The 27,353-nt window shown below is 29.0% G+C and overlaps 1 protein-coding gene and 1 long non-coding RNA gene across 3 annotated transcripts; one reads left to right on the top strand and one right to left on the bottom strand.

Moving 5' to 3' along the window:
* Positions 1-261: 261 nt before the first annotated feature.
* LOC103856375 lies at positions 262-4,221 on the bottom strand. 2 transcript variants are annotated; one of them, XR_630910.3, is made up of 5 exons: positions 3,620-4,221; positions 3,314-3,532; positions 2,998-3,062; positions 2,789-2,883; positions 262-2,686 (listed from the first exon to the last, which is right to left on the bottom strand). It is a non-coding gene; the product is annotated as an uncharacterized LOC103856375 (long non-coding RNA). The 2 variants fall into 2 exon arrangements; XR_004451702.1 differs by having other exon boundaries at positions 3,314-4,221.
* Positions 4,222-4,281: 60 nt separating this feature from the next.
* Positions 4,282-5,778, top strand: LOC103855426 (dirigent protein 15). Its single transcript, XM_009132767.3, has one exon. The coding sequence runs from the start codon at positions 4,611-4,613 to the stop codon at positions 5,190-5,192; it is 582 nt and encodes a 193-aa protein (XP_009131015.1). The 5' UTR covers positions 4,282-4,610; the 3' UTR covers positions 5,193-5,778.
* The last annotated feature ends 21,575 nt before the right edge of the window (positions 5,779-27,353 follow it).

Here is a 27,353-nt window from a genome sequence, read left to right as displayed (position 1 = left end):
CATAACGGTGCAGATAGTCCCATTGGTGGCAGAGGAGTATAAGTATTACCGTGTTTAATCAGTTGCACAGTCCTGAGTATAAGCAACCAAAGGTTATCTGATAACTTAACTTCGTTTAGACTGAATGACAAGATCATCCATCATCATCATCATCTTATCTCTCTCTAGTCGGGGAACAATGTTGAGCCTTGTGTATACATGGATTGTCTTTTGTATTAGTGTTTTCGAGGTTCATTTTTGTGGAATTTGCCGTTCACATTCATATTTTTGTTTCTTAGTACATAATTTTTGTAAGAATATATATATATCCTTATACAGTAGCATATGTTCCAAAGCTTTTGATATGCTCACTGGATTTATAGTCTTTGGGGATGATTTGAATGAGCGATAACTTTATGTTTTCTGATGTAAAATTTAAGTTGCTGTAAATTTTTGTGCTATAGTTTTGGAAAACAATATATATTTTTATTTAATTCTGGACATAAATCTACAGCTTTTAATTTTCTAAAGATTTAAAGAAATGAAAACTTGATTGATTGATATATATGATTCTATACTAAATTTTAGATGTCTAAATCATTTACACCAATCATCCCTTTTGTGTAAAGAGATTCCCAGATTTTTTTTTTGAGAGACTCATCAATACCTTGGAGAAATTTATATAGATAATAAAAAATTATTGTGAAATACTTTCTAGGATACTAGTGGTATGCCGGCGCTACGCGCCGGGTTCGGACATATAATTTTAACGGGTTTTCTATTTTGGGTATTTGTTCATGGTGTTTCTCCGCAGCAGGAAAAGCTGATGATGTTTGCAACGTAGATAATACTTGAACATTGTAGAATTGGTATATTTAGTTTATGCAAGCCACTGTTAATGCATGTGAACTGGAAATCATGACCGCAAATAAGAGAACAAAGATTGCTTCCGTTGTTGTAATCTCCGAAACGTACTATGTATGTATCGTTTTATTCTTCAGTTTTTGGAGGCCTATTAGTATGATCTAGGTCGGTGATGATGAAATCGACGTTCAGTCTTGATGTCGCGTTCTTGTTGTAGTCTTTAAATTGACCGGCTTCGATCAGTATATTAACAATATGTGATTTTTCTTATTGATAAGGGTAGAAGAGAGAAGACCTCTATTGTAAGAATAACCTTTATTCATCTTTAATTGCTCATAAAAAATATGTTTCCTAACGAATTGGGTCATAGCTATGCTTCGCATGAATTTTAACTGAGTTAATTTTATATAATTCATTTCAGTTATCATCACTGGAGCTCCCACTTTTAGATATTGTATAAACTACATATTTTTTAGTGGACAGTTAATTAGTTTGTTTATTGATATTTAGCCTAATTTCTTATCTGTCCGATCAAGAAAGAGTGCCAAAGTATCGTTGCTACCGAGCTGGATCAGTATCAAAAGGGTGTGTCATGTATGCAAAGAGAGGTGGTGGTTAAGGTTTCAACAGTCAGATGACCCGGTTTTAGTTACAGTTTGTGAGCTAGTGGAAAGTGATAAATCTAATCATTTGAAAACCGCAGGAGTTAGGTAAACTAACGGTGTTTATTTATTCAAATATTCTCTTAGTGTTACAATACAAACGAATCTTTGTTTTGTCCTTTACGTCTCATGAGGAAATGCCTATGCTAGTGTACATCATGGTGAAGTATGCAGCGATTGCATGTGGAGACGCAGAAGTATTTATAAAGATTGCGCAGTGACTTACAAAGAGAAGATATGGGATCATGTTGCTGGAGTTGTGATTGTAGAAGAAGCTGGTGGTGTAGAGAGTGATACAGGCGTGAGAAAGTTATATTTCACAAAAGGAGCTTATTTGGAAAGTGGAACGTCTTGACGGAGGAATCATAGCATATCCTTAAAATACAATATTTATCAAAAATTTTAAAGTACATCAATTTTATTCCAAAAGAATGATTGTGGAGATCGTAGGAAATGGTTAAATTGCCATGGAAATTGTGATTAATAATTAAAAAAATTAGTTTGCTTTCTGGTTGCTTATTTCTCAACATATGATTCATGTGAATTGTCTTCTTTAAGTGGGAGATTCATAATAATGTTTAAACATCTTGTAGTTATTTACAACCAGATCATATAGTCTCTTAGTATAAAATTCTAAACTAATACTGACCAAGAGTTAATTAAAGAAAATCAGTTTATCTCATGTTTGTTAAAAATCACATAAGCAAGCACTTTCTTGATTCAGTTTTACTATGCTTCTTTTGGAAAAACGAAAAACAAAAAAAAAACAAAGCCTCTTCAATCGTTGGTAAGTGGACCATAGTTGCGAATTTTAATTTCCAAGTGAAGATATGAATTTTTCAATACGAAGATGAGGTGAACTTTTTAACCATATTTTCTTGATGGGTACGAAAATGTTTTAAACAGCCAAATTCAAAACACCGACACAAAAGACATGAACTGGAACATATTGATGCTACAAATTTTTGGAATTAAATAAAAAAAGGATTAGAGTAACTGTGAAAATATAAAACAATATCATGGACTCCCAGGCTCTAAAGTTCAACCATGGTGTGCCTTCTTTGAAGAGTGTACAACCTGGGGAGTGAACTCAGTACATATGGATTCAGCTCCGACAGTGGTATTGACTCAATCTTCTTAACACCTCCATGTTGACGAACCGTAGTCAGTCCGGTATCAGCCTGAGTAAAGTAAAGCGTAAGGTGAGTGAAAATTTTTAAATTGACAAAACTACTCTATCTCTTAATTAGCCAAACAACATATATGAGAGTAGTTGGACAGACCTTTGAAACGGATGGTAGTATTAATACCCTCAGTTTTATGTGTATCTTCATTGTGTCGTTTGAATTGTCTAGTCAGTAATCGGTACATCAAGCCTCTACAATCAAACAAAATACCAACAAACTAAGCATATTTTAGAAGGCTAAGCCATTCATCTATTAGTGAAAATTTGATTTAAATATTGATTGCAGAGCATAGACCCAATAAGTACCTTCAAGGGAGCAAAATGGTCTAGCTCCAGAAGCAGAGCCAGCACTCCTCGTCCAAAGAACAAAGCTGCAAGAAAATTTGCAAAAATAAAGCTTTCATATTTACATGCAAGAGAAGCTTAATTCTCTCTACTGAACTCTTATCAAACGGATAATAACATCAAATACACCTAGAAACTCTAACGTATTCCCAAAAAAAAAACAATCAGGGAACACGATTTCATTTCTCTCTCACTCATTCAACCACAAGAGTAAGAACATAATCTGAAAGCATATCAAACCCCAATTATTGAAAATCCCTTCTGTGCAAACCATTACCTCCTGTGACGTCCGTACAGATTGTGAGTGGCTAGAACCTGGAAGTGTCGCAGAAAAACATGAGAGGCAGTGGTAGATATGTATTTGAATTTTGACAGTCAAAAGCTTTGGTTGCTCCTTGTTACATCACACAGACTTAGGTCAGAGAGCCTGCCTCCTTCAGGATGTTTCTGAAAGTATGAGCCGATGAAAATTGATTGAGGCATGGATGAAAGCGGACTGCAACCCACTTGAACATAACACGTAATCAGCTTATTTCGTAAGGATGCATGTTATTAAAGCGAAATCAAGACCAAGAGTTGTTACCTTCTCATCGACCAGTACCACATCAATGGCCGCAACTCTCCACCTTTCTTAAAGTTTCGAGCTTCCCAGAAACAAAGAAGCCTCGTGATAACACTCTAACTGCAGCGGCCAGCCTTTAGCTCAGAGAAGTGGGGCCGTCGAGTTGCCATTGTCGTGGATAAGATAAAACGATTAAGGGTTTTCTGATTTAGAAGGTAAAGATTGTCCAAGAGCGATGATGAGTTAATAAGCAATGAAGCAGACGTAGTGGGGATTGATGATTGAATGCCATAGCTACAACCGTTTTGCAAAAGGAACTTTGTGGGGGGTGGGGGGGGAGGTGAAGGGAAACGCGGAATCGAGAAGGGGAATGGAATCAAATAAAATATAAGACACGTATGAATACCAGACTAATAGCCAAAAAAACTACAAATAAGAGCCCAAATAGCATCCAGTCTGCGAGGCCCAAAATCCCACATCACAAACGAAGCCCAAAGCCATTTGCGTGAAATTCACTTAACGCAAAAAGCAACGGAAAGTAAAGCACGCACTCGTTAAAGCAGAACGCGTGAGCCACACTGCCAACCTACCGAGCTGACACGTGTCGAGAAAAGCCCCACCCTGTTTTGTGTCGTGGAGGGCTGTGCTTAGAGCACAAGCCTACTTTATATATATAGATATAACTAATAACTAGGATCTCTATTATTTAAAGTAACTATCTAACTATTCTTTAATCTAAATCTTTTAAAAAGTAAATAAATCTGGCAAATGTTGCTTGAGTTGCATTTACTACTTTTTTTTGCCCAATAGGGGAAACATATCAATAGAATTTATGCAGCATTTATTTACTATCTCTTTTTATGCAGCATTCCATTTTGTTAAAGAATATCCTACCTACAGTTTTCACATTGAACACTAGTATGATGAAACTCTATAAATAATCAAAATTTCGTTTGGACTTTAATCTTTCCATCGTATATTATTCTTAAGTTTACATGAGAACATAATAATAATGAAAAGCGGGATAATGTCGTTAATCTTTGCGCTCTATTTAGCCGTTATGGTTGTTACAGCGAATAGCGATTCCAACTACTACGGGACGACCAAGCCGGTTCATCCGAAGGAGGAGAAAGTGACACGTCTCCGCTTCTACCTTCATGATATCCTCAGTGGCAGAAACCCCAGCGCCGTCAGAATCGCACACGCCAATCTCACCGGCGGCGCAGATTCGGCAGTAGGATTCGGAAGCCTGTTCGCGATGGACGATCCACTCACCGTGGGACCCGGGAAAGGTTCGAAGGAGATAGGAAACGGGCGTGGAATGTACGTATCCGCGAGCAAAGACATAAGAAAGTTCACGATCGTGATGTACGCGGATTTGGCGTTCACGACGGGGAAATTCAACGGAAGCTCGATAAGCGTGTTCTCCAGGAATCCGGTAGCCGAAGAGGCGGGAGAGAGAGAGATTGGGATCGTGGGAGGACGTGGTAAATTCAGAATGGCTAGAGGCTTCGTCAAAATCAAAACGCATCAGATCGACATGAAGACAGGCGATGCTGTTCTCCGTTACGATGCTACTGTTTACCATTATTAACCACATCATTTTATGTTCAAACTATAATTTGTAACAACTCTACAATTATATTTCCGATTCAAATGATAATCCGATTCCAAACTTTACCTACTGCTTGTTTTCCCGCTAACTTGTTTTGTTACAAATTTATAATATAGTTAGAAATTTTAAAATAACACTAAAGATTATAAGGCTTCAGTATATAGATCATTTGCCGAAAAGCTCAATATTTTCGTAGGAGTTGTTAAGACATAGATTTTGTGAAAAATTCAAAAATATAACAATAATGTTTTAATGCATAGTTGCACCTGCACTAACATATGATGATGGTCAAAGAGTTTTCGAACTTTTGTTGTCTCCGTTTCTCTAGAATAACGACTTTATAGTGGTTAGTCCCCTGATTTAGAGATTATATGAAGTATTACTAAATTAATTGATAAATAATTAGAACGATGTCCATGTACCATGATAGAGAATTTAGAGTACATTAATACAAATGTAAAATATGGTTAGAAATTTTAAAACAACACTACGGATTATAGGCTTCAATATATTTATCATTTACAGAAAAACTCAATATTTTTGTAGGGGTCAACACATAATTTTTTTTAAAAAATTTAAAAAATATGACTATACCATTTTAATGCATTCTTGCATCTTGCACTAACATATGATGATGATCATAAAGGTTTGGATCCCTTGTTGTCTCTTTTTCTCTAGAGATTAGCGATTTTGTAGTGATTTTTTTTTTTGAAACACACTTGTATTAAATGATCAAACCAAAGTAGATGAAGCCATAAAGGCCAGTTTAACAGACAAGATCTGCTTTGCTAGCTTATCAGCTTCTATATTCTCATACATGAGATCCAATGGAAAGAAATATATTCAAAAGAAAAGGCTAAAGCTTGAATTAATTTAGTATAATCTTCAGTGTTGTTTTAAAATTTCTAACCATATTCTACATTTATATTAATTCCCACTAGTTTAAGGAGGTTATGAAGTTTTACTAAGTTAATTGATAAAAATAGAAAGATGTCCATGTACCATGAATTAGAACTTAGAATACATTAATACAAATGTATAATGTTGTTAGATATTTTAAAAGAACACTAAAGATTATATGCTTCAGTATATTAACCATTTACCGAAAAATTGAATATTTTGTAGGGGTTAACACACAAATTTTGAGATAAATTAAAAAAAAAATGAAAATAAGTTTTAATGCATATTTGTATCATGAACTAACATATGATGATAGTTAGAGAGGTTTAGAACCTTTGTTGTCCTCGTTTCTCTAGAATAGCGATTTTATTGGGGTTTGTCCACTAAGTTAGGGAGCATATGAAGTTTTACTAAATTAATTGATAAAAAATAGAACAATGCCAATGTACCATGAAATAGAGTTTGTAATACATTAATCCAAATGTAGAATGTGGTTATAAATTTTAAAACAACAATAAAGATTACATGCTTCGGTATATTAACCATTTACCGAAAAACTGAATATTTAGTAGGGGTTAACATACAAATTTTGAGAAAAATTCAAAAAAATTAAATATTATTTTAATGCATATTTGTATCATGAACTAACATATGATGATGGTTAGAAAAGTTTGGAACCTTTGTTGTCTCCGTTTCTCTAGGATAGCGATTTTATTGGGGGGTTTTTTTCCACTGGTTTAGGGAGCTTATGAAGTTTTACTAAATTAATTGATAAAAAATAGAACGATGCCAATGTACCATGAAATAAAATTTAGAATACAAATGTAGAATGTGTTTAGAAAATTTAAAACAATATTAAAGATTATATTCTTCGGTCTATTAACTATTTACCGAAAAACTAAATATTTTGTAGGTGTTAACACACAAATTTTGAGAAAAATTCAAAAAATGAAAATATGGTTTAAATGCATATTTGTATCATGAACTAACAGATGATGATAGTTAGAGAGGTTTGGAACCTTTGTTGTCTTTGTTTCTTTAGAATTGTGATTTTATTGGTGTTTTTTCCACTGATTTAGGGAAGGTTTACTAAATTAATTGATAAAAAATAGAACGAGCCCATGTACCATGCAGTAAAGTTTAAAATACATAAATGTAAATGTATAATGTGGTTAGAAATTTTAAAACAACACTAAAGATTATATGCTTCAGTATATTAACCGTTTACCGAAAATTGAATATTTTGTAGGGGTTAACACACAAATTTTGAGAAAACTTAAAAAAATGAAAATATTGTTTTAATGCATATTTGTATCATGAACTAACATATGATGATAGTTAGAGAGGTTTAGAACCTTTGTTGTCTTCGTTTCTCTAGAATAGCGATTTTATTGGGGTTTGTCCACTGATTTAGGGAGCATATGATGTTTTACTAAATTAATTTATAAAAAAATAGAACAATGCCTATGTACCATGAAATAGAGTTTAGAATATATTAATCCAAATGTAGAATATGGTTAGAAATTTTAAAACAACACTAAAGATTACATGTTTCGGTATATTAACCATTTACCGAAAAACTGAATATTTTGTAGGGGTTAACACACAAATTTTGAGAAAATTTCAAAAAAAATAAATATTATTTTAATGCATATTTGTATCATGAACTAACATATGGTGATGGTTAGAAAACTTTGGAACCTTTGTTGTCTCCGTTTCTCTAGAATAGCGATTTTATTGTGGGGGTTTTGTCCACTGATTTAGGGAGCATATGATGTTTTACTAAATTAATTGATAAAAAATAGAACAATGCCCATGTACCATGAAATAGAGTTTAGAATATATTAATCCAATTGTAGAATATGGTTATAAATTTTAAAACAACACTAAAGATTACATGCTTCAGTATATTAACCATTTACCGAAAAATTGAATATTTTGTAGGGGTTAACACACAAATTTTGAGAAAAAAATAAAAAAAAATTTAAATATTATTTTAATGCATTTTGTATCATGAACTATCATATGATGATGGTTAGAAAGGTTTGGAACCTTTGTTGTCTCTGTTTCTCTAAGAGTAGCGTTTTTATTGGGGTTTGTACAGTAATTTAGGAACATATGAAATTTTACTAAATTAATTGATGAAAAATAGAATGATGCTCATGTAGCATGACATAGATTTTAGAATACATTAATATAAATGTAGAATGTGGTTAGAAATTTTAAAAGAACACTAAAGATTATATGTTTCACTATATTAACCATTTACCGAAAAATTGAATATTTTGTAGGGGTTAACACACAAATTTTGAGAAAAATTCAAAAAAATGAAAATATTGTTTTAATGCATATTTGTATCATGAACTAACATATGATGATGGTTAGAGAGGTTTGGAACCTTTGTTGTCTCCGTTTTTCTAGAATAACGATTTTATTGGGGGGTTTTGTCTACTAGTTTAGGGAGCTTATGAAGTTTTACTAAATTAATTGATAAAAAATAGAACGATCTCCATGTACCATGAAATAGAGTTTTGAATACATTAATACAAATGTATAATGTGGTTAGAAATTTTAAAAGAACACAAAAGATTATATGCTTCACTATATTAACCTTTTACCGAAAAATTGAATATTTTGTAAGGGTTAACACAAAAATTTTGAGAAAAATTCAAAAAAATGAAAATATCGTTTTAATGCAAATTTTTATCAAGAACCAACATATGATGATAGTTATAGAGGTTTTGAACCTTTGTTGTCTTTGTTTCTCTAGAATAGCGATTTTATTGAGGTTTGTCTACTCATTTAGGGAGCATCTAAAGTTTTACCAAATTAATTGATAAAAAATAGAACAATGCCCATGTACCCTGAAATAGAGTTTAGAATACATTAATCCAAATGTAGAATGTGGTTAGAAATTTTAAAACAACACTAAAGATTACATGCTTGGGTTTACTAACCATTTACCGAAAAAACTGAATATTTTGTAGGGGTTAACACACAAATTTTGAGATAAATTCAAAAAAATGAAAATATCATTTTAATGCATATTTGTATCATGAACTAACATATGATGATAGTTAGAGAGGTTTGGAACCTTTTTTGTCTTCGTTTCTCTAGAATAGCGATTTTATTGGGGTTTGTCCACTGATTTAGGGAGCATATGAAGTTTTACTAAATTAATTGATAAAAAATAGAACAATGCCCATGTACCATGAAATAGAGTTTAGAATACATTAATCCAAATGTAGAATATGGTTAGAAATTTTAAAACAACACTAAAGATTACATGCTTCGGTATATTAACCATTTACCGAAAAACTAAATATTTTGTAGGGGTTAACACACAAACTTTAAGAAAAATTCAAAAAAACTAAATATTATTTTAATGCATACTTTTATCATGAACTAACATATGATGATGGTTTGAAAGGTTTGAAACCTTTGCTGTCTCCGTTTCTCTAGGATAGCAATTTTATTGGGGGTTTTGTCCATTGGTTTAGGGAGCTTATGAAGTTTTACTAAATTAATTGATAAAAAAATAGAACGACGCCCATGTACTTTGAAATAGAGTTTAGAATACATTAATACAAATGTATAATGTGGTTAGAAATTTTAAAAGAACACTAAAGATTATATGCTTCAGTATATTAACCATTTACCGAAAAATTGAATATTTTGTAGGGGTCAACACACAAATTTTGAGAAAAAAATGAAAAAATATATATATTGTTTTAATGCATATTTGTATCATGAACTAACATATGATTATGGTTAGAGAGGTTTGGAACCTTTGTTGTCTCTATTTCTCTAAGAATAGCGTTTTTATTGGGGTTTGTACAGTAATTTAGGAACATATGAAGTTTTACTAAATTAATTGATGAAAAATAGAATGATGTCCATGTAGCATGACATAGAGTTTAGAATACATTAATATAAATGTAGAATATGATTAGAAATTTTAAAACAACACTGAAGATTATATGCTTTGGTATATTAACCCTTTACCGAAAAACTGAATATTATGTAGGGGTTAACACACAAATTTTGAGAAAAAATCAAAAGAAATGAAAATTTTGTTTTTATGCATATTTGTATCATAAACTAACATATAATGATGGTTAGAGAGGTTTGGAACCTTTGTTATCTCTGTTTCTCTAGAATAGCGATTTTATTGGGGGGTTTTGTCTACTAGTTTAGGGAGCTTATGAAATTTTACTAAATTAATTGATAAAAATAGAACGATGCCCATGTACCGAGAAATAGAGTTTAGAATACATTAATACAAATGTATAATATGGTTAGAAATTTTAAAAGAACACTAAATATTATATGCTTCACTATATTAACCATTTACCGAAAAATTGAATATTTTGTAGGGGTTAACACACAAATTCTAAGAAAAAGTCAAAAAAATAAAATATCGTTTTAATGCATATTTGTATCATGAACTAACATATTATGATAGTTAGAGAGGTTTGGAACCTTTTTTGTCTTCGTTTCTCTAGAATAGCGATTTTATTGGGGTTTGTCCACTGATTTAGAGAGCATATGAAGTTTTACTAAATTAATTAATAAAAAATAGCACAATGCCCGTGTACCATGAAATAGAGTTTAGAATACATTAATCCAAATGTAGAATGTGTTTAGAAAATTTAAAACAACATTAAAGATTATATTCTTCGGTATATTAACCATTTACCGAAAAACTAAATATTTTGTAAGGGTTTACATATAAATTTTGAGAAAAATTCAAAAAAATAAAAATATTGTTTTAATGCATAAGTGTATCATGAACTAACATATGATGATGTTTAGAGAGGTTTGGAACCATTGTTGTCTCCGTTTCTCTAGAATAGCGATTTTATTGGGTTTGTCAATTGATTTAGGGAGCATATAAACTTTTACTAAATTAATTGATAAAAAATAGAACGATTCCCATGTACCATGAAATAGACTTTATAATACATTAATACAAATGTATAATGTGGTTAGAAATTTTAAAACAACACTAAATATTCTATGCTTCAGTATATTAACCATTTACCGAAAAACTGAATATTTTGTAGGGGTTAACACACAAATTTTGAGAAAAATATTAAAAAAATGAAAATATTGCTTTAATGCATATTTGTATCATGAACTAACATATGGTGATGGTTAGAAAGGTTTGGAACCTTTGTTGTCTCCGTTTCTCTAGTATAACGATTTTATGGGGGGGGGGGGGGGGGGGGTTTGTCCACTGGTTTAGAGAGCTTATGAAGTTTTACTAAATTAATTGATAAAAAATAAAACGATTCCCATGTACCTTGAAATAGAGTTTAGAATACATTAATACAAATATATAATGTGGTTAGAAATTTTAAAAGAACACTAAAAATTATATGCTTCAGTATATTAACCATTTACCAAAAAATTGAATATTTTGTAGGGGTTAACACACAAATTTTGAGAAAAAATGAAAAAAATTAAAATATTGTTTTAATGCATATTTTTATCATGAACTAACATATGATTATGGTTAGAAAGGTTTGGAACCTTTGTTTTCTCCGTTTCTCTAGAATAACGTTTTTATTGGGGTTTGTATAGTAATTTAGGAACATATGAAGTTTTACTAAATTAATTCATAAAAAATAGAATGATGCCCATGTAGCATGACATAGAGTTTAGAATACATTAATATAAATGTAGAATGTGGTTAGAAATTTTAAAACAACACTAAAGATTATATGCTTTGGTATATTAACCCTTTACTGAAAAACTGAATATTTTGTAGGGGTTAACACACAAATTTGAAAAAAATTCAAAACAAAAATGAAAATTTTGTTTTTAGGCATATTTGTAGGGGTTAACACACAAATTTTGAGAAAAATTCAAAAAAATGAAAATATCATTTTAATGCATATTTGTATCATGAACTAACATATGATGATAGTTAGAGAGGTTTGGAATTTTTTTTTTCTTCGTTTCTCTAGAATAGCGATTTTATTGGGGTTTGTCCACTGATTTAGGGAGCATATGAAGTTTTACTAAATTAATTGATAAAAAATAGAACAATGCCCATGTACCATGAAATAGAGTTTATAATACATAAATCCAAATGTAGAATATGGTTAGAAATTTTAAAACAACACTAAAGATTACATACTTCGGTATATTAACCATTTACCGAAAAACTAAATATTTTGTAGGGGTTAACACACAAATTTTGAGAAAAATTCAAAAAAACTAAATATTATTTTAATGCATACTTTTATCATGAACTAACATATGATGATGGTTTGGAAGGTTTGAAACCTTTGCTGTCTCCGTTTCTCTAGGATAGCAATTTTACTGGGGGGTTTTGTCCGTTAGTTTTGGGAGCTTATGAAGTTTTACTAAATTAATTGATAAAAAATAGAACGATGCCCATGTACTTTGAAATAGAGTTTAAAATACATTAATACAAATGTATAATGTGGTTAGAAATTTTAAAAGAACACTAAAGATTATATGCTTCAGTATATTAACCATTTACCGAAAAATTGAATATTTTGTAGGGGTCAACACACAAATTTTGAGAAAAAAATGAAAAAATATAAATATTGTTTAAATGCATATTTGTATCATGAACTAACATATGATTATGGTTACAGAGGTTTGGAACCTTTGTTGTCTCCGTTTCTCTAGAGTAGCGTTTTTATTGGGGTTTGTACAGTAATTTAGGAACATATGAAGTTTTACTAAATTAATTGATGAAAAATATAATGATGTCCATGTAGCATGACAGAGAGTTTAGAATAAATTAATATAAATGTAGAATATGGTTAGAAATTTTAAAACAACACTGAAGATTATATGCTTTGGTATATTAACCCTTTACCGAAAAACTGAATATTCTGTAGGGGTTAACACACAAATTTTAAGAAAAATTCAAAAGAATTGAAAATTTTGTTTTTATGCATATTTGTATCATAAACTAACATATAATGATGGTTAGAGAGGTTTTGGAACCTTTGTTGTCTCCGTTTCTCTAGAATAGCGATTTTATTGGGGGGTTTTGTCTACTAGTTTAGGGAGCTTATGAAGTTTCACTAAATTAATTGATAAAAAATAGAACGATGCCCATGTACCGTGAAATAGAGTTTAGAATACACTAATACAAATGTATAATGTGGTTAGAAATTTTAAAAGAACACTAAATATTATATGCTTCACTATATTAACCATTTACCGAAAAATTGAATATTTTGTAGGGGTTAACACACAAATTCTGAAAAAATTCAAAAAAATGAAAATATCGTTTTAATGCATATTTGTATCATGAACTAACATATTATGATAGTTAGAGAGGTTTGGAACCTTTGTTGTCTTCGTTTCTCTAGAATAGCGATTTTATTGGGGTTTGTCCACTGATTTAGAGAGCATATAAAGTTTTACTAAATTAAATAATAAAAAATAGACAATGCCCGTGTACCATGAAATAGAGTTTAGAATACATTAATCCAAATGTAGAATGTGGTTAGAAATTTTAAAATAACACTAATGATTACATGCTTCAGTATATTAACCATTTACTAAAAAACTGAGTATTTTGTAAGGGTTTACACATAAATTTTGAGAAAAATTAAAAAAATAAAAATATTGTTTCAATGCATAAGTGCATCATGAACTAACATATGATGATGTTTAGAGAGGTTTGGAACCATTGTTGTCTCCGTTTCTCTAGAATAGCGATTTTATTGGGGTTCGTCAATTGATTTAGGGAGCATATGAATTTTTACTAAAATAATTGATAAAAAATAGAACGATTTCCATGTACCATGAAATATACTTTATAATACATTAATACAAATGTATAATGTGGTTATAAATTTTAAAACAACACTAAATATTATATGCTTCAGTATATTAACCATTTACCGAAAAACTGAATATTTTGAAGGGGTTAACACACAAATTTTGAGAAAAATTAAAAAAAATGAAAATATTGCTTTAATGCATATTTGTATCATGAACTAAGATATGATGATGGTTAGAAAGATTTGGAACCTTTGTTGTCTCCGTTTCTCTAGGATAACGATTTTATTGGGGGGTTTTGTCCACTGGTTTAGGGAGCTTATGAAGTTTTACTAAATTAATTGATAAAAAATAAAACGATTCCCATGTACCTTGAAATAGAGTTTAGAATACATTAATACAAATATATAATGTGGTGAGAAATTTTAAAAGAACACTAAAGATTATATGCTTCAGTATATTAACCATTTACCAAAAAATTGAATATTTTGTAGGGGTTAACACACAAATTTTGAAAAAAAATGAAAAAATTAAAATATTGTTTTAATGCATATTTGTATCATGAACTAACATATGATTATGGTTAGAGAAGTTTGGAACCTTTGTTTTCTCTGTTTCTCTAGAATAGCGTTTTTATTGGACTTTGTATAGTAATTTAGGAACATATGAAGTTTTACTAAATTGATTCATAAAAAATAGAATGATGCCCATGTAGCATGACACAGAGTTTAGAATACATTAATATAAATGTAGAATGTGGTTAGAAATGTTAAAACAACACTGAAGATTATATGCTTTGGTATATTAACCCTTTACCAAAAAACTGAATATTCTGAAGGGGTTAACATACAAATTTGAAAAAAATTCAAAAAAAAAATGAAAATTTTGTTTTTAGGCATATTTGTATCATGAATTAACATATAATGATGGTTAGAGAGGTTTGGAACCTTTGTTGTGTCTGTTTCTCTAGAATAGCGATTTTATTGGGGGGTTTTGTGTACTAGTTTAGGGAGCTTATGAGGTTTTACTAAATTAATTGATAAAAAATAGAATGATGCGCATGTACCATGAAATAGAGTTTATAATACATTAATACAAATGTAGAATATGGTTAGAAATTTTAAAACAACACTGAAGATTATATGCTTTGGTATATTAACCCTTTACCGAAAAACTGAATATTCTGTAGGGGTTAACACACAAATTTTGAGAAAAATTCAAAAGAAATGAAAATTTTGTTTTTATGCATATTTGTATCATAAACTAACATATAATGATGGTTAGAGAGGTTTGGAACCTTTGTTGTCTCCGTTTCTCTAGAATAGCGATTTTATTGGGGGGTTTTGTCTACTAGTTTAGGGAGCTATGAAGTTTTACTAAATTAATTGATAAAAAATAGAACGATGCCCATGTACCGTGAAATAGAGTTTAGAATACATTAATACAAATGTAGAATATGGTTAGAAATTTTAAAACAACACTGAAGATTATATGCTTTGGTATATTAACCCTTTACCGAAAAACTGAATATTCTGTAGGGGTTGACACACAAATTTTGAGAAAAATTCAAAAGAAATGAAAATTTTGTTTTTATGCATATTTGTATCATAAACTAACATATAATGATGGTTAGAGAGGTTTGGAACCTTTGTTGTCTCCGTTTCTCTAGAATAGCGATTTTATTGGGGGGTTTTGTCTAATAGTTTAGGGAGCTTATGAAGTTTTACTAAATTAATTGATAAAAAATAGAACGATGCCCATGTACCGTGAAATAGAGTTTAGAATACATTAATACAAATGTATAATGTGGTTAGAAATTTTAAAAGAACACTAAATATTATATGCTTCACTATATTAACCATTTACCAAAAAATTGAATATTTTGTAGGGGTTAACACACAAATTCTGAAAAAAATTCAAAAAAATGAAAATATCGTTTTAATGCATATTTGTATCATGAAATAACATATTATGATAGTTAGAGAGGTTTGGAACCTTTGTTGTCTTCGTTTCTCTAGAATAGCGATTTTATTGGGGTTTGTCCACTGATTTAGAGTGCATATGAAGTTTTACTAAATTAAATAATAAAAAATAGCACAATGCCCATGTACCATGAAATAGAGTTTAGAATACATTAATCCAAATGTAGAATATGGTTAGAAATTTTAAAATAACACTAATGATTACATGCTTCAGTATATTAACCATTTACCAAAAAACTAAGTATTTTGTAAGGGTTTACACATAAATTTTGAGAAAAATTCAAAAAATAAAAATATTGTTTTAATGCATAAGTGTATCATGAACTAACATATGATGATGTTTATAGAGGTTTGGAACCATTGTTGTCTCCGTTTCTCTAGAATAGCGATTTTATTGGGGTTTGTCAATTGATTTAGGGAGCATATGAATTTTTACTAAAATAATTGATAAAAAATAGAACGATTCCCATATATCATGAAATAGACTTTATAATACATTAATACAAATGTATAATGTGGTTAGAAATTTTAAAACAACACTAAATATTATATGCTTCAATATATTAACCATTTACCGAAAAACTGAATATTTTGTAGGGGTTAACACACAAATTATGAGAAAAAAAAATGAAAATATTGCTTTAATGCATATTTGTATCATGAACTAAAATATGATGATGGTTATAAAGGTTTGGAACCTTTGTTGTCTCCGTTTCTCTAGAATAGCGTTTTTATTGGAGTTTGTATAGTAATTTAGGAACATATGAAGTTTTACTAAATTAATTTATAAAAAATAGAATGATGCCCATGTAGCATGACATAGAGTTTAGAATACATTAGTATAAATGTAGAATGTGGTTAGAAATTTTAAAACAACACTGAAGATTATATGCTTTGGTATATTAACCCTTTACCGACAAAATGAATATTCTGTAGGGGTTAACACACAAATTTTGAAACAAATCAAAAAAAAATGAAAATTTTGTTTTTATGCATATTTGTATCATGAACTAATATATGATGATGGTTAGAGAGGTTTGGAACCTTTGTTGTCTCCGTTTCTCTAAAATAACGATTTTATTGGGGGGTTTTGTCTACTAGTTTAGGGAGCTTATGAAGTTTTACTAAATTAATTGATAAAAAATAGAACGATCCCCATGTACCATGAAATAGAGTTTTGATTACATTAATACAAATGTATAATGTGGTTAGAAATTTTAAAAGAACACAAAAGATTATATGCTTCACTATATTAACCATTTACCGAAAAATTGAATATTTTCTAGGGGTTAACACAAAAATTTTGAGAAAAATTCAAAAAAATAAAAATATCGTTTTAATGCAAATTTGTATCAAGAACCAACATATGATGATAGTTATAGAGGTTTTTAACCTTTGTTGTCTTTGTTTCTCTAGAATAGCGATTTTATTGAGGTTTGTCCACTCATTTAGGGAGCATCTAAAGTTTTACCAAATTAATTGATAAAAAATAGAACAATGCCCATGTACCCTGAAATAGAGTTTAGAATACATTAATCCAAATGTAAAATGTGGTTAGAAATTTTAAACAACACTAAAGATTACATGCTTCGGTATATTAACCATTTGCCGAAAAACTGAATATTTTGTAGTGGTTAACACACAAATTTTGAGAAAAATTCAAAAAAATTAAATATTATTTTAATGCATACTTTTATCATGAACTAACATATAATGATGGTTTGAAAGGTTTGGAACCTTTGTTGTCTCCATTTCTCTAGCATAGCAATTTTATAGGGGGGTTTTGTCCATTGGTTTAGGGAGCTTATGAAGTTTTACTAAATTAATTGATTAAAAAATAGAACGATGTCCGTGTACTTTGAAATAGAGTTTAGAATACATTAATACAAATGTATAATGTGGTTAGAAATTTTAAAAGAACACTAAAGATTATATGCTTCAGTATATTAACCATTTACTGAAAAATTGAATATTTTGAAGGGGTTAACACACAAATTTTGAGAAAAAAATGAAAAAATGAAAATATTGTTATAATGCATATTTGTATCATGAACTAACATATGATTATGGTTAAAGAGGTTAGGAACCTTTGTTGTCTCCGTTTCTCTAGAGTAGCGTTTTTATTGGGGTTTGTACAGTAATTTAGGAACATATGAAGTTTTACTAAATTAATTGATGAAAAATAGAATGATGTCCATGTAGCATGACATAGAGTTTAGAATACATTAATATAAATGTAGAATATGGTTAGAAATTTAAAAACAACACTGAAGATTATATGCTTTGGTATATTAACCCTTTACCGAAAAACTGAATATTCTGTAGGGGTTAACACACAAATTTTGAGAAAAATTTAAAAAAACTAAATATTATTTTAATACATACTTTTATCATGAACTAACATATGATGATGGTTTGAAACCTTTGTTGTCTCCGTTTCTCTAGGATAGAAATTTTATTGGGGGGTTTTGTCCATTGGTTTAGGGAACTTATGAATTTTTACTAAATTAATTGATAAAAAATAGAATGATGCCCATGTACTTTGAAATAGAGTTTAGAATACATTAATACAAATGTATAATGTGGTTAGAAATTTTAAAAGAACACTAAAGATTATATGCTTCAGTATATTAACCATTTACCGTAAAATTGAATATTTTGTAGGGGTTAACACACAAATTTGAGAAAAAATGAAAAAAAAAATTATGGTTTTAATGCATATTTGTATCATGAACTAACATATGATTATGGTTAGAGAGGTTTGGAACCTTTGTTGTCTCCGTTTTTCTAGACTAGCGTTTTTATTGGGGTTTGTACAGTAATTTAGGAACATATGAAGTTTTACTAAATTAATTGATGAAAAATAGAATGATGTCCATGTAGCATGACAGAGAGTTTAGAATAAATTAATATAAATGTAGAATATGGTTAGAAATTTTAAAACAACACTGAAGATTATATGCTTTGGTATATTAACCCTTTACCGAAAAACTGAATATTCTGTAGGGGTTAACACACAAATTTTGAGAAAAATTCAAAAGAAATGAAAATTTTGTTTTTATGCATATTTGTATCATAAACTAACATATAATGATGGTTAGAGGTTTTGGAACCTTTGTTGTCTACGTTTCTCTAGAATAGCGATTTTATTGGGGGGGTTTTGTCTACTAGTTTAGGGAGCTTATGAAGTTTCACTAAATTAATTGATAAAAAATAGAACGATGCCCATGTACCGTGAAATAGAGTTTAGAATACATTAATACAAATGTATAATGTGGTTAGAAATTTTAAAATAACACTAGATATTATATGCTTCACTATATTAACCATTTACCGAAAAATTGAATATTTTGTAGGGGTTAACACACAAATTCTGAAAAAAATTCAAAAAAATGAAAATATCGTTTTAATGCATATTTGAATCATGAACTAACATATTATGATAGTTAGAGAGGTTTGGAACCTTTGTTGTCTTCGTTTCTCTAGAATAGCGATTTTATTGGGGTTTGTCCACTGATTTAGAGAGCATGTAAAGTTTTACTAAATTAAATAATAAAAAATAGAACAATGCCCGTGTACCATGAAATAGAGTTTAGAATACATTAATCCAAATGTAGAATGTGGTTAGAAATTTTAAAATAACACTAATGATTACATGCTTCAGTATATTAACCATTTACCAAAAAACTGAGTATTTTGTAAGGGTTTACACATAAATTTTGAGAAAAATTAAAAAAATAAAAATATTGTTTTAATGCATAAGTGCATCATGAACTAACATACGATGATGTTTAGAGAGGTTTGGAACCATTGTTGTCTCCGTTTCTCTAGAATAGCGATTTTATTGGGGTTTGTCAATTGATTTAGTGAGCATATGAATTTTTACTAAAATAATTGATAAAAAATAGAACGATTCCCATGTACCATGAAATATACTTTATAATACATTAATACAAATGTATAATGTAGTTATAAATTTTAAAACAACACTAAATATTATATGCTTCAGTATATTAACCATTTACCGAAAAACTAAATATTTTGAAGGGGTTAACACACAAATTTTGAGAAAAATTAAAAAAAAATGAAAATATTGCTTTAATGCATATTTGTATCATGAACTAAGATATGATGATGGTTAGAAAGATTTGGAACCTTTGTTGTCTCCGTTTCTCTAGGATAACGATTTTATTGGGGGGTTTTGTCCACTGGTTTAGGGAGCTTATGAAGTTTTACTAAATTAATTGATAAAAAATAAAACGATTCCCATGTACCTTGAAATAGAGTTTAGAATACATTAATACAAATATATAATGTGGTGAGAAATTTTAAAAGAACACTAAAGATTATATGCTTCAGTATATTAACCATTTACCAAAAAATTGAATATTTTGTAGGGGTTAACACACAAATTTTGAGAAAAAATGAAAAAAATTAAAATATTGTTTTAATGCATATTTGTATCATGAACTAACATATGATTATGGTTAGGAAATTTGGAACCTTTGTTTTCTCTGTTTCTCTAGAATAGCGTTTTTATTGGACTTTGTATAGTAATTTAGGAACATATGAAGTTTTACTAAATTGATTTATAAAAAATTGAATGATGCCCATGTAGCATGACATAGAGTTTAGAATACATTAATTTAAATGTAGAATGTGGTTAGAAATGTTAAAACAACACTGAAGATTATATGCTTTGGTATATTAACCCTTTACCGAAAAACTGAATATTCTGTAGGGGTTAATACACAAATTTGAAAAAAATTCAAAAAAAAATGAAAATTTTGTTTTTAGGCATATTTGTATCATGAACTAACATATAATGATGGTTAGAGAGGTTTGGAACCTTTGTTGTGTCTGTTTCTCTAGAATAGCGATTTTATTGGGGGGGGGTTTTGTGTACTAGTTTAGGGAGCTTATGAGGTTTTACTAAATTAATTGATAAAAAATAGAATGATGCGCATGTACCATGAAATAGAGTTTATAATACATTAATACAAATGTAGAATATGGTTAGAAATTTTAAAACAACACTGAAGATTATATGCTTTGGTATATTAACCATTTACCGAAAAACTGAATATTCTGTAGGGGTTAACACACAAATTTTGAGAAAAATTCAAAAGAAATGAAAATTTTGTTTTTATGCATATTTGTATCATAAACTAACATATAATGATGGTTAGAGAGGTTTGGAACCTTTGTTGTCTCCGTTTCTCTAGAATAGCGATTTTATTGGGGGGTTTTGTCTACTAGTTTAGGGAGCTTATGAAGTTTTACTAAATTAATTGATAAAAAATTGAACGATGCCCATGTACCGTGAAATAGAGTTTAGAATACATTAATACAAATGTAGAATATGGTTAGAAATTTTAAAACAACACTGAAGATTATATGCTTTGGTATATTAACCCTTCACCGAAAAACTGAATATTCTGTAGGGGTTAACACACAAATTTTGAGAAAAATTCAAAAGAAATGAAAATTTTGTTTTTATGCATATTTGTATCATAAACTAACATATAATGATGGTTAGGGAGGTTTGGAACCTTTGTTTTCTCCGTTTCTCTAGAATAGCGATTTTATTGGGGGGTTTTGTCTACTAGTTTAGGGAGCTTATGAAGTTTTACTAAATTAATTGATAAAAAATAGAACGATGCCCATGTACCGTAAAATAGAGTTTAGAATACAATAATACAAATTTATAATGTGGTTAGAAATTTTAAAAGAACACTAAATATTATATGCTTCACTATATTAACCATTTACCGAAAATTGAATATTTTGTAGGGGTTAACACACAAATTCTGAAAAAAATTCAAAAAAATGAAAATATCGTTTTAATGCATATTTGTATCATGAACTAACATATTATGATAGTTAGAGAGGTTTGGAACCTTTGTTGTCTTCGTTTCTCTAGAATAGCGATTTTATTGGGGTTTGTCCACTGATTTAGAGAGCATATGAAGTTTTACTAAATTAAATAATAAAAAATAGCACAATGCCCATGTACCATGAAATAGAGTTTAGAATACATTAATCCAAATGTAGAATATGGTTAGAAATTTTAAAATAACACTAATGATTACATGCTTCAGTATATTAACCATTTACCAAAAAACTAAGTATTTTGTAAGGGTTTACACATAAATTTTGAGAAAAATTCAAAAAAATAAAAATATTGTTTTAATGCATAAGTGTATCATGAACTAACATATGATGATGTTTATAGAGGTTTGGAACCATTGTTGTCTCCGTTTCTCTAGAATAGCGATTTTATTGGGGTTTGTCAATTGATTTAGGGAGCATATGAATTTTTACTAAAATAATTGATAAAAAATAGAACGATTCCCATATATCTGAAATAGACTTTATAATACATTAATACAAATGTATAATGTGGTTAGAAATTTTAAAACAACACTAAATATTATATGCTTCAGTATATTAACCATTTACTGAAAAACTGAATATTTTGTAGGGGTTAACACACAAATTTTGAGAAAAAAAAAATGAAAATATTGCTTTAATGCATATTTGTATCATGAACTAACATATGATGATGGTTATAAAGGTTTGGAACCTTTGTTTTCTCCGTTTCTCTAGAATAGCGTTTTTATTGGAGTTTGTATAGTAATTTAGGAACATATGAAGTTTTACTAAATTAATTCATAAAAAATAGAATGATGCCCATGTAGCATGACATAGAGTTTAGAATACATTAGTATAAATGTAGAATGTGGTTAGAAATTTTAAAACAACACTGAAGATTATATGCTTTGGTATATTAACCCTTTACCGAAAAAATGAATATTCTGTAGGGGTTAACACACAAATTTTGAAACAAATTAAAAAAAAAATGAAAATTTTGTTTTTATGTATATTTGTATCATGAACTAATATATGATGATGGTTAGAGAGGTTTGGAACCTTTGTTGTCTCCGTTTCTCTAGAATAACGATTTTATTGGGGGGTTTTGTCTACTAGTGTAGGGAGCTTATGAAGTTTTACTAAATTAATTGATAAAAAATAGAACGATCCCCATGTACCATGAAATAGAGTTTTGAATACATTAATACAAATGTATAATGTGGTTAGAAATTTTAAAAGAACACAAAAGATTATATGCTTCACTATATTAACCATTTACCGAAAAATTGAATATTTTGTAGGGGTTAACACAAAAATTTTGAGAAAAATTCAAAAAAATAAAAATATCGTTTTAATGCAAATTTGTATCAAGAACCAACATATGATGATAGTTATAGAGGTTTTGAACCTTTGTTGTCTTTGTTTCTCTAGAATAGCGATTTTATTGAGGTTTGTCCACTCATTTAGGGAGCATCTAAAGTTTTACCAAATTAATTGATAAAAAATAGAACAATGCCCATGTACCCTGAAATAGAGTTTAGAATACATTAATCCAAATGTAGAATGTGGTTAGAAATTTTAAACAACACTAAAGATTACATGCTTCGGTATATTAACCATTTGCCGAAAAACTGAATATTTTGTAGTGGTTAACACACAAATTTTGAGAAAAATTCAAAAAAATTAAATATTATTTTAATACATACTTTTATCATGAACTAACATATAATGATGGTTTGAAAGGTTTGGAACCTTTGTTGTCTCCATTTCTCTAGCATAGCAATTTTATAGGGGGGTTTTGTCCATTGGTTTAGGGAGCTTATGAAGTTTTACTAAATTAATTGATTAAAAAATAGAACGATGTCCGTGTACTTTGAAATAGAGTTTAGAATATATTAATACAAATGTATAATGTGGTTAGAAATTTTAAAATACCACTAAAGATTATATGCTTCAGTATATTAACCATTTACTGAAAAATTGAATATTTTGTAGGGGTTAACACATAAATTTTGAGAAAAAAATGAAAAAATGAAAATATTGTTATAATGCATATTTGTATCATGAACTAACATATGATTATGGTTAAAGAGGTTAGGAACCTTTGTTGTCTCCGTTTCTCTAGAGTAGCGTTTTTATTGGGGTTTGTACAGTAATTTAGGAACTTATGAAGTTTTACTAAATTAATTGATGAAAAATAGAATGATGTCCATGTAGCATGACATAGAGTTTAGAATACATTAATATAAATGTAGAATATGGTTAGAAATTTAAAAACAACACTGAAGATTATATGCTTTGGTATATTAACCCTTTACCGAAAAACTGAATATTCTGTAGGGGTTAACACACAAATTTTGAGAAAAATTCAAAAAAACTAAATATTATTTTAATACATACTTTTATCATGAACTAACATATGATGATGGTTTGAAAGGTTTGAAACCTTTGTTGTCTCCGTTTCTCTAGGATAGAAATTTTATTGGGGGGTTTTGTCCATTGGTTTAGGGAACTTATGAAGTTTTACTAAATTAATTGATAAAAAATAGAATGATGCCCATGTACTTTGAAATAGAGTTTAGAATACATTAATACAAATGTATAATGTGGTTAGAAATTTTAAAAGAACACTAAAGATTATATGCTTCAGTATATTAACCATTTACCGTAAAATTGAATATTTTGTAGGGGTTAACACACAAATTTTGAGAAAAAAATGAAAAAATAAAATTATGGTTTTAATGCATATTTGTATCATGAACTAACATATGATTATGGTTAGAGAGGTTTGGAACCTTTGTTGTCTCCGTTTCTCTAGAGTAGCGTTTTTATTGGGGTTTGTACAGTAATTTAGGAACATATGAAGTTTTACTAAATTAATTGATGAAAAATAGAATAATGTCCATGTAGCATGACAGAGAGTTTAGAATAAATTAATATAAATGTAGAATATGGTTAGAAATTTTAAAACAACACTGAAGATTATATGCTTTGGTATATTAACCCTTTACCGAAAAACTGAATATTCTGTAGGGGTTAACACACAAATTTTGAGAAAAATTCAAAAGAAATGAAAATTTTGTTTTTATGCATATTTGTATCATAAACTAACATATAATGATGGTTAGAGGTTTTGGAACCTTTGTTGTCTCCGTTTCTCTAGAATAGCGATTTTATTGGGGGGGGTTTTGTCTACTAGTTTAGGGAGCTTATGAAGTTTCACTAAATTAATTGATAAAAAATAGAAAGATGCCCATGTACCGTGAAATAGAGTTTAGAATACATTAATACAAATGTATAATGTGGTTAGAAATTTTAAAATAACACTAGATATTATATGCTTCACTATATTAACCATTTACCGAAAAATTGAATATTTTGTAGGGGTTAACACACAAATTCTGAAAAAAATTCAAAAAAATGAAAATATCGTTTTAATGAATATTTGTATCATGAACTAACATATTATGATAGTTAGAGAGGTTTGGAACCTTTGTTGTCTTCGTTTCTCTAGAATAGCGATTTTATTGGGGTTTGTCCACTGATTTAGAGAGCATATGAAGTTTTACTAAATTAAATAATAAAAATAGAACAATGCCCGTGTACTATGAAATAGAGTTTAGAATACATTAATCCAAATGTAGAATGTGGTTAGAAATTTTAAAATAACACTAATGATTACATGCTTCAGTATATTAACCATTTACCAAAAAACTGAGTATTTTGTAAGGGTTTACACATAAATTTTGAGAAAAATTTAAAAAAAAAAAATATTGTTTTAATGCATAAGTGCATCATGAACTAACATATGATGATGTTTAGAGAGGTTTGGAACCATTGTTGTCTCCGTTTCTCTAGAATAGCGATTTTATTGGGGTTTGTCAATTGATTTAGGGAGCATATGAATTTTTACTAAAATAATTGATAAAAAATAGAACGATTCCCATGTACCATGAAATATACTTTATAATACATTAATACAAATGTATAATGTAGTTATAAATTTTAAAACAACACTAAATATTATATGCTTCAGTATATTAACCATTTACCGAAAAACTAAATATTTTGAAGGGGTTAACACACAAATTTAGAGAAAAATTAAAAAAAAATGAAAATGTTGCTTTAATGCATATTTGTATCATGAACTAAGATATGATGATGGTTAGAAAGATTTGGAACCTTTGTTGTCTCCGTTTCTCTAGGATAACGATTTTATTGGGGGGTTTTGTCCACTGGTTTAGGGAGCTTATGAAGTTTTACTAAATTAATTGATAAAAAAATAAAACGATTCCCATGTACCTTGAAATAGAGTTTAGAATACATTAATACAAAAATATAATGTGGTGAGAAATTTTAAAAAAACACTAAAGATTATATGCTTCAGTATATTAACCATTTACCAAAAAATTGAATATTTTGTAGGGGTTAACACACAAATTTTGAGAAAAAATGAAAAAAATTAAAATATTGTTTTAATGCGTATTTGTATCATGAACTAACATATGATTATGGTTAGAGAAGTTTGGAACCTTTGTTTTCTCTGTTTCTCTAGAATAGCGTTTTTATTAGACTTTGTATAGTAATTTAGGAACATATGAAGTTTTACTAAATTGATTCATAAAAAATAGAATGATGCCCATGTAGCATGACATAGAGTTTAGAATACATTAATATAAATGTAGAATGTGGTTAGAAATGTTAAAACAACACTGAAGATTATATGCTTTGGTATATTAACCCTTTACCGAAAAACTGAATATTCTGTAGGGGTTAACACACAAATTTGAAACAAATTCAAAAAAAAATGAAAATTTTGTTTTTAGGCATATTTGTATCATGAACTAACATATAATGATGGTTAGAGAGGTTTGGAACCTTTGTTGTGTCCGTTTCTCTAGAATAGCGATTTTATTGGGGGGTTTTGTCACTAGTTTAGGGAGCTTATGAGGTTTTACTAAATTAATTGATAAAAAATAGAATGATGCCCATGTACCATGAAATAGAGTTTATAATACATTAATAAAAATGTATAATGTGGTTAGAAATTTTAAAAGAACACTAAAGATTATATGCTTCACTATATTAACCATTTACCGAAAAATTGAATATTTTGTAGGAGTTAACACACAAATTTTGAGAAAAATTCAAAATAATGAAAATATCGTTTTAATGCATATTTGTATCAAGAACTAACATATGATGATAGTTAGAGAGGTTTAGAACCTTTGTTGTCTTTGTTTCTCTATAATAGCGATTTTATTGGGGGGAGCATATGAAGTTTTACCAAATTAATTGATAAAAAATAGAACAATGCCCACGTACCATGAAATAGAGTTTAGAATACATTAATCCAAATGTAGAATGTGGTTAGAAATTTTAAACAACACTAAAGATTACATGCTTCGGTATATTAACCATTTACCGAAAAACTGAATATTTTGTAGGGGTTAACACACAAATTTTGAGAAAAATTCAAAAAAATTAAATATTATTTTAATGCATACTTTTATCATGAACTAACATATGATGATGGTTTGAAAGGTTTGGGACCTTTGTTGTCTCCATTTCTCTAGGATAGCAATTTTATAGGGGGGTTTTGTCCATT

The sequence above is a fragment of the Brassica rapa genome, chromosome A01 (genome assembly GCF_000309985.2).
Source record: "Brassica rapa cultivar Chiifu-401-42 chromosome A01, CAAS_Brap_v3.01, whole genome shotgun sequence".
Taxonomy (NCBI): Eukaryota; Viridiplantae; Streptophyta; class Magnoliopsida; order Brassicales; family Brassicaceae; genus Brassica; species Brassica rapa.
The sequence above is the reverse complement of the archived record's forward strand: the minus strand, read 5'-3'. Positions and strand labels throughout refer to the sequence as shown.